At 39.1% G+C, this 8,883-nt stretch overlaps 1 protein-coding gene across 5 annotated transcripts in view; it reads right to left on the bottom strand.

Annotated features, from left to right (window-relative positions):
• Window positions 1-5,189: 5,189 nt before the first annotated feature.
• ADAM23 (ADAM metallopeptidase domain 23) overlaps window positions 5,190-8,883 on the bottom strand; it is a 145,703-nt gene continuing 142,009 nt past the window's right edge. For all 5 annotated transcript variants that reach the window (XM_077154849.1, XM_077154850.1, XM_077154852.1 and 2 more), the window contains one exon: window positions 5,190-6,809. In XM_077154849.1, coding sequence (XP_077010964.1) covers window positions 6,761-6,809 — 49 coding nt within the window. In that variant the 3' untranslated portion in view covers window positions 5,190-6,760. The remainder of the gene's footprint in view (window positions 6,810-8,883) is intronic.

The following is an 8,883-nucleotide window of genomic DNA, read 5'->3' as shown; positions in this document are numbered from 1 at the left end:
TTGACTCTATCAGATGATTGCAGGCAGCCACATATGAAAATGTCTTATGCAGAAGTAACATACTAGACCAATGGTCTCAATATGATGCAGTGATGGGTTCTGTTAGTTCAGGCTTGGTCCACACAATGTTTTTAAAATGTGAATTGGCTGCACCATTTAAAAACTCAGGTGATTTATATAAAAATCTGAATTTCTGGCTCCTCTAGAAAAATAAGAGGAACGAACAATAATGGACCCATTTTTCCACATGGTGACGATGGCTAGAGCTGAGTAGAGGCTGGTCCCTTCAAGACGTGGTTTGTGCTGTCCAGTCCCCTCACTCCTCCTGTCTCATACATCTGCCCTGTTCTGCTCATTTTGGTAACTGGCTCCGGTAGCCTAATCATAACATTAGGGTTATGATCCTTTCTTTAGAGCCATTTTACCTATGTAGAAAAAGCAGTTCAAACCCACTACATATAATCCATCTGCTACCACTTAGGAAGTTGCAATGGTTCTACAAGGCTATGATTGTCACTGGAAGGCAGAGGCCTCCCTGATGCCATTTACAATCCAAGTTACCTTTTTCTGTCTTAACTCAGAGTCCGGGGCCTGAAAAAGCTCTGCTGCAAGCTCATTTACCTCCTGCCAGGTGGAAGTTATTTAAAGCTCCAAAGAGATGTGAAGAACTCCTGATATAGTCTTGATCATTCAAAGTGAAGATATTTTGTTTTGTTTTACTTTGCTTTGCCTTGTTTTTGTTGGACTAATCAATTTACCGGGCCAATTTGGCTTTCCATGATCATCTCAGTCAGATACATGTTCTCGTAGGGTGGGCTGTCTGGAATCAAAAGTGTAGTCTTCACAACTACAGCAGGGGAAGTGTAAGTAAACAAACAATCAGCTGGTAAAGCAGTATTGGAAGATTCCAGCATGTGATGAGGCATCACTGCATTTCTTTTCTTTCCAGAAGCTGCATATGTGGTCAAGAACCTACTGAATGGGTTTCTGAAAAGACTGAGGAGTGTTAGGTAACCGTTTCCTGATGCATAAAAAAATAGACAAAAACGAATTTTGGTGGGGAGCAAGTGTGACTCTGAAAATGATTTTGACCTCTCATTAATTGAAGGACCTACTAAATGATGCTTCAGAAGATTTTATGGTTCTTCTTCTCCACCCCCTCACTCCAGACTGAGATTAGCCAAGGATCCTTTAGCAAAGAAAATACTAGAGGTTTACAGATGAGGTCAAGAAGCCCTCTTTGTCATTACTAATAGCCCCAAGCATTGAACACTGATCTATGATGAGCATATCAGTGGGAAAATATCTAAACATATAAGATTCTCACTGAGATCAAAATCTTCACCCAGGCAAAAGAAGCCCAGATATCTGCATAGATTAGATCTGAACATTACAGGGCTGTTCTGTTTCCAAAGTGCTCATCAATGTGCTTTCCGCCACCAAAAGGAGCCCTGGTTAAACCTAACAATAAGCGATCATGGAATCAGGTCCAATTGCATTTGCACAGCCTTTTGCTTGAATTTGCAACTCCTCTGCGAAACTCTCCTTGATCCCACCTGGCAGGTGTAGAGATTCCCTCTTCTTCGCTCCTAAGCACCTATATTTAGGTCTCTTAAGATGCTTATCACATTGTAATTAAGTGCTGCATCTTTCTAACAAGATTGAGAGCACATTATTTCGTACTTGGGGCCAGGCAAAATACTGTAGAATTTTTGTAAAAGATCAAGTATTTATGAAAAGGAGGAAGGAAAGAAGAGAGAGTGGATAGAAGGAACGACAGGCTGAATGGTTCAGGCACTTAGCAGTACTTACCCTGGGGGTCTGGGCCCCTCCTCCTGGGTCTGGCACACCCAGCATCCTTTTCCCACTTTATTAGACCAGTGACCTCTTCTTTCAGGAAGCCTCCTTCCTGCATCCCTCTCACCCCTGCCCATCAGTGCTCTTCTTTTTACTTCCATTACATTATTAACTTAGTTTACTTATTCCCTTGGGTTGGGAGGGTTTTGTTTAAAACGCATGTGTCTCCCCACTATACTGTGAGTGATTCTAGGCCCAGAATTTTCCTTTGTTCCTTAATTCCTAGAAGTTCCTGGCACCAAGTAGATGTTTAGTAAATGATTTGTTGAATGAATAAATTAAGGAGTAGATTCCCCTAACCCTTGCATATAACCTAAAGGGCATCTATCTTAAATTTCAAAAGTTACTTATGAATTTCTTCATGAGCATATGGATTATCTATTTAACTGTTCACATAAAATATATAATTCTAGGGTTGGCATTATTCTGTTATCCAGGAGTTTCTGGGTGACCTTCCCCAGTCAGTTATCAAGGATTCACGGAGCAGAACTCATTTCAATGTCAACCTCAAAAACGTAATGACTTAAAGAAAACATCAAAAACACAGAGCATTCCTTCAAAGTCAAATATGAATGCCAGTCTAATGCTTTCTTAATTCTAATACTCATGTTATTTTAAAAATCTTTATATATTTCTCTTATTACATGAAATGACATAGAAACAAATGATGAATTATGGTGAGTAGAAATAAAATTTACAGAAGTGTTCAGTTTTGGGTGGAAAGAGGAGCTTTAAGGGTGACTGCAAGAGGAGAGCAGATGGTGCTAGAAAAGTAAGAGGCAAGGTCATGGAAAATATAGACTTAGGCCATGTTATTAAGTTTGGACTTTAGCCTACAGGATATAGGATACATTCCATAGGACATGAAGAGCTCCTAGAAGACTTTCTTTAGAGGAATGATGTGGTCAGATTAGCATCGTGGAACAAACTCTCTTTGCATGGAGCTACTGTGTCCTGACCCAAGGTGCTGGTAATGGGAATAGAGAGGGAGATGTGGAAAGGCTTTTATGAAGTAGAAGGAATATAATTTGGTGACCAGTTCCATGTGAGGCAGTTTCATGAGGAAATACCATCCTTTAACTGTTTTGATAATATAATTTGTAAAACCAAACATTATTTTCTTCATAGCTTAATTGTAAATTTGATGTCCGGCCAAAAGTATGGATGTTACTCCTAGCCATGCCCTCTATAAACTTAGAAGAGAGACATTGAAGAAAATCAAAAGTATTAGCCTAAGACTTTCTTTCTTGATCTATAAGAAGCAAAGCACTTGCAATGAATTCAATGAAACTGAATTCTTTAGGAATATATTTATCATTAATCAGAGATTTTATTTTGCTCCAATGAATGCTTAAATTTTCAGTGAGCCTTTGATTGAGAGACCAGTGCTAAAACTCTGATATCAGGTGCATGACCATTTAATCAACAATGCAACAGAACACAGAGAAAAGGTTTAAGAAAAATGATCAAAGTATAAAGCTACAACATTCTATGTAAATAAAAGTTTTAATACAGACTTGACTAAAAGATGCATACAGTTGACTACTAAATCTCCATCCATAGGCAGCCAACAAAATGTGAAGGAATTTATTAACTTCCAACAAACCTTCAGGTTGTACACCTAAAGATTACAAACCATTAAAAAATGAAAATTAACAGTGGAAGCAACAATGACTATCAAACATGATGGGATGCTTTTAAAGGAAGGGTTCAAGTATTGTCTGTAAAGTTCTCCAGACACTAGTCTTTGAAAAGTTTGTGCAATTTCCATCTTTGCATAGTAAGAAAATAAAGAAACAAACAAAAAAACACCCAAATACCCACACATCACTTGGTAAAACTCCACACCTCTATGGAATTCGTTTCATAACATGCAGCTAATGTACTGCTCATTGGCCTAGTAGGAATAGCTCTGTCTCAGTGGGCTCATGCAGTCGCCCAGAGTGAGTAAGGAAGTCAGTGCACATCTCCTCATCCAGGTGTTATTAGTTAATGCTGCAAAAGTATAGTAGGTGAAATGGGAACTTGTTCTCACTTAATACTCTTGTTGGGTAACATGAAATGGTGACATGCTTGTGCTTTAAGCTCAAATTAATAAAAAGGAGTATTCACTCACAAGAAATCAGCAAATGAATGGCATGTGCAAGAAAAAATACAGCAAAGAATTGGAAACTACATAACTTAACGCTACCCAAAATAATTATAATCCATCCTTTGTGATTTGTTTGATGGCATTATCTTTCATATTCATACATATATAGCTTAAAGCTTGTGTACTTTACATATACACACAAATAATTTAACATTGGAGCATAGGTTTGGTTACCTATGAAACTGCCAGTGTAACAAAAAGTTACATTGACATTTGCCATATGTACATAACATTTGGGGACCACTGTGGTCTGATTTAGAACATAACATCGCACATTTACAATGTTGTGTGTGAATGCTCAAAAGCTAGCAATAGAGATTTGACTTTTGTAACCATCACGTTTTTTTTTTCCCTGTTTCTCTGGAAGAGTGATGAAATTAGTCTGGTGTACGGAGCAGCTTAGTATCTACTAGTGTATAGGACCCAGCAACAGGGAGACACTAAGCAATAGCAAAAGGAAGAGATGCTAAGTAATCTGAGTTTCCTCCAAGTTGAAAGAGCCATAGCCACTATGCAGAGGGATAAAACCTGTATCTTATGTAGCCAGGGGTAAGGCTGGTAACCCTGTAGATAGCCCTGTAATTACAGTATAAACATAGCTAGTTCTAGAGAAAGACTGCATACTTGTGTAGCACCTATTACTCAGAAAACAATAGTAAGATTAGGATGTTAGGCATGACCTATTGTAATGTAGAGAAATTAAGGTTTCTGCTTTATGAGTGTGATAGTTCCAAATTAAAGATAACTTGGGAGAAAAAACCCATTGTTTAAGTAGTTTATTTTTAGGAGATAATCTTTCCCAAAGTTAAAGTTGTGACACTGGAGTCATGACTCCTGCTCAAAAGAGACTTTGAGCTAAAGTTAGCAGCTGCTTCAGAGTCATAAGGAAGCGAATAGTACAAACACATGCCCTGTTCTGAAAGGAGGATGGGTCCTTGGGAGCCTTTGGTAAAGCTCATCGCTAGATGGATAGTCACTGCAGTGATCATGTACAAGTCTTCTATTCTAAAACAAAGCTGGGACCAAATTTCTTTATTAACTTACTCACTTGCATGGAAGCTATCTTGACCATAAATGGAAGAAGAAATCAGTGAAAGTGAAGGAAACTCAGAGCGACTTGGGAACTCAGATTACGTCTGCCAATCTGTCTGGAAGGAAAAGAATGTGAACTTGCATCCTATCATAATTCAGCACAACATTCCATGGATCAGCAAACACTGTGGGTCCAACTTTTTCTTGAAAACACAACACACAGAATTAAAGTATGTTGTAATGATGTCGACAGGAAAATCATTTCCGCTTCTCCCTCATTGGCAGGTTTACATTGGAGTTCTACCATATATATGTTGAGGCAGGAAGATGCAGCATGAATGAAAGACTGACAACAGATACGGATAAAATGGAAAGCTCAACTTTTTTCCAAGCTTTCAACATTTAAAAATTATTATTATTATTTTTATTTAAGGCTTTAAGTTTATTCTCCTTTCACATTAAAGACAGGGAAAGAAAATTGTCAAAACCAAAACCGAAAATAATGAGCTTGGCACTTCTGTGATTAATTTGAGAGGGTATCTACTTTCTTACATTATATACATGTGTTTATAATGACATCAAAAAATTTTAGAGATTTGTCAGTACACATATTTGCATTTACATAATTGTCGTGTTTTTAATATGGGTATTTTGTTTGTTTGTGTCCCCCCTTCTTTTGTTTGTTTTTGTTTTCAAGCATACTGACTTTAAATTGCACCTGTTTCATGCCCAAACTCCCTGTCTCTGTGGCTATATCTATCTTTTTAAGCAAGTCCAACAATCACTGGACAATTAAGAGAGAAGGATAGAGAGGCAGGAGAGGGAAGGGAAGGGACAGAAGGGAAGAGGAACAGAGGGAGGAAGTGAGAGAAAAGAAACAGAAAAGAGGAGCAAAGGATAAACTCAAACTAACAGAGAATGTTTTACAAGAAAAATATTTCAATACGGACAAGTGAAAATGATGTGTCAAAATCTCTTATTTCCATATTTACATTTATAAAAGAACTATACAGTAGCATCACTGTTCAAATTCCAGCTCCCATTTCCAAAGGATGCTCAGTCCAGGGGGAAAAAACAATGGGGAAAGTGAATCAACAAGAGCAGGGCCCCGTGGAGTTCTGCCATAGCTTTCTGGGGTGGAGGGGGAGGGAGTTTACATGAAGAGGCCCAGACCAGCTTCTGCGTGTTCATCTGTCATCTTCATCTTAGCGATTCAGTTGCAGGTTTTGCTGAGGATTGGCTTGCTAGCTTGTTGTTGAATATATGCCATGCAGGTTTCACCCTTTCAAAAATTAGGTCTTCATGCCACTGGAGTTTGTCATTGGTAGGAAAAAAAAATCATGCCAAATCATTTAGAAGATATTAAGTGCCAGCAGGCTGAGGGAAAAATATCATTTGCTATTTTTTAATGGTTCTTTTATTGCACTTAATTTTTTTGTTCCTTCTTCCTTTAATTAGGAAAAAAAAGGTTCTGAAACAATTGTTTTTATAACATGGTCTTTTGCCCCCTTTTAAAGACACGTGATGGGTGGGGTTCTTTGAAATTATCTTCAAAAAGGTCAGTTTTCTCTTACCCCATCTCTGTCACCCCAACTTTAGTTCTACAGTCACACCCATCCAATATTCTTGTTTACAGACTTAAGAGTTCCAACAAGGCTGATGCACTATGTCAAACCCAGAATGCAACAGTCAAGGCCAAGTTCATCCAGTGCAGCTCATTCAGATGGGGCCTTGCTGAGTAGGATCGAACCTCCTCTTCTTGACATTTCTTCCAGAGCGCGTCAAAAGAAGATGCAAGCAGAGGGGGAAAAAATCCACAATATTAATCAGATCATGATGGGAGAAGGGGGTTGATAATGCAATAATGCTAGTTCCAGAGTAAAAGTAATCAATTCACACAGAGGCAGATTCCAAAATAACTTGAAGTTAAACGGAATAGCTTACATTTTTTTACTATCTTTGTAACAAAGCCACTAGAGAATGTCCAATTGTGAAGGCCAAAAGAATCTCTATGTTTTCATTTTAAATCACAGAAAGCCTCAATATCTCAGTTTATCTCTTTGTTTCAGAAGCGAATAACCTTGTTAATTAGCTAGATGGAAATTAAATTAGAGAGAACTCATCCACTTAGGGGGCTATTAAGAGAACTAAGACAAACTCTGAGGTCTCATAGCCACCTCCTTCTAGGACATAAGAGTTCTGTATCAGTTGACTGATCCTGAAGAAGGTGGCAAATAAGCCTTGTTCTACTCAATTATCTTGCTGCCTTGGATGTGTGAGCTTTTACTCCACTATGGAACAAAGCACTTTTTTCATATCTATAAAGCTGAAGACCAGAGTGCACAGTAAGACGGTACCCTCAAAGGAGAATGGACACAAGCTTGGGTTAGTTAAGCAAATGCAGCAGTACAGCTTAATTGAAAATAAGCAAGTTAAAATGCCTTGCTCACAGTGTCCAGTCTCCTAAAAAGTGGTTCCTATGTTTGAAAAGAGAAAGAAAGAACCAGCGAGACACTATAAGGCAACAACAAAAGTTGGTTGCAACCTCCCCATGGTCTGGTTTCATGTGGGGCATCAAGCAAGGGGCTCATGCATTTAGTCTGCAGACTGGCGTGTGCAACGCTGCTGCCACTGAGGCTTCATGCAAAACCGGAGACTGGGGAGTCCCCAAGATCCCTCATTCCCCTGCCCACTCGCTCAGGACCAGTTTGACACCCTCAAAGCCCCTAAGTACCAAAAAGATTTCAAAGTATTCCTCTTTCCTCTTAGATAATCCAAAATAAAAATAATACCAAAGCATAAAATACACAGATAGGCATTCTGCAAAGTTCATATTTTTCCAAATTGACCATGTTGATGCTTTTCTTTTGAAATACCAAATATGAAAATCTTTCAAGAAACCTCTCTTTTCTTTTTCAAGTTCTTGTTAAAACATTTTCATTAATGGCCTAAGCCTTGGCCCAGCAGGCAATACAATGGTTCTTTGGCTTAGCAGGTAATCCAGTACTGCAAACACTACTTGCAACAGCGCTGTCTTTTGCTTTGCCTTTCTCACTCAGCTCTCTTTGAATCCGTATTCTTAAAAGCAGGCATTGCTGATGCTATCCAGGAAACACAGGCAAGACCAAAAGGGAAGTCCCTATAATGTATCTCTCATTGAGTTAGTTTGCCATGGAGCAAGGGTCTGCCTCTGCTACCCATGCTCCTGCCCCTTGAGGGCAGATGTATTAGGAATCACATTCTCCCTTGTGAGTCAGGGGGGAAAAAACAGGGACAGCCTGACCTTGTGAAAGACTAGGGCCTCAACCTTTTTTTAGCTATATATTGCTGGAACTTAAGAGGAATGTTAAACTAATGTCTCTTCAATTAATGGTAAAATTGAGGAAAGCTGGCATTGTGCATGTAAATGACTATCTTCTCCCCATCTAAACTCTCATTCAAATTTTGAAACTGTCAGATAAATAGCCATTTCCTAAGGAAATAATGGCAATCTTGTTTATGGGGCCATCAAATTCCATTCCAGGCTGGCATACAAGCAACCTTCGGTTTCCAAATATGTGTGCTCCTTTTAAAAGCTGGTTTCTGAAGCACAGATTGCACTCTTTATTGAAACAAAGTTCAGCAACATGACAGGTCAGTTCATAAAGCCGAGCCACCTGTAGAACTATCTATTTCCATGGGAAATGGGGGACAGCAGGAACGTCCTCCACCGATGGCCCAGCAGGGAGAATGCATGCTGCGGAGAAGAGCAGGGTCCAGTGGTGAGGAAAGAGAAGGGGACTCCTTTGGCAGTGCTGACTGCAAGGGCTTCTCAAGCATCAACTGTAAAAACTCCTGTGGAC

This window comes from Tamandua tetradactyla, chromosome 3 (assembly GCF_023851605.1).
Source record: "Tamandua tetradactyla isolate mTamTet1 chromosome 3, mTamTet1.pri, whole genome shotgun sequence".
NCBI classification, from domain to species: Eukaryota; Metazoa; Chordata; class Mammalia; order Pilosa; family Myrmecophagidae; genus Tamandua; species Tamandua tetradactyla.
Note: the sequence above shows the minus strand (reverse complement) of the source record. Positions and strands in the feature narration are given on the sequence as shown.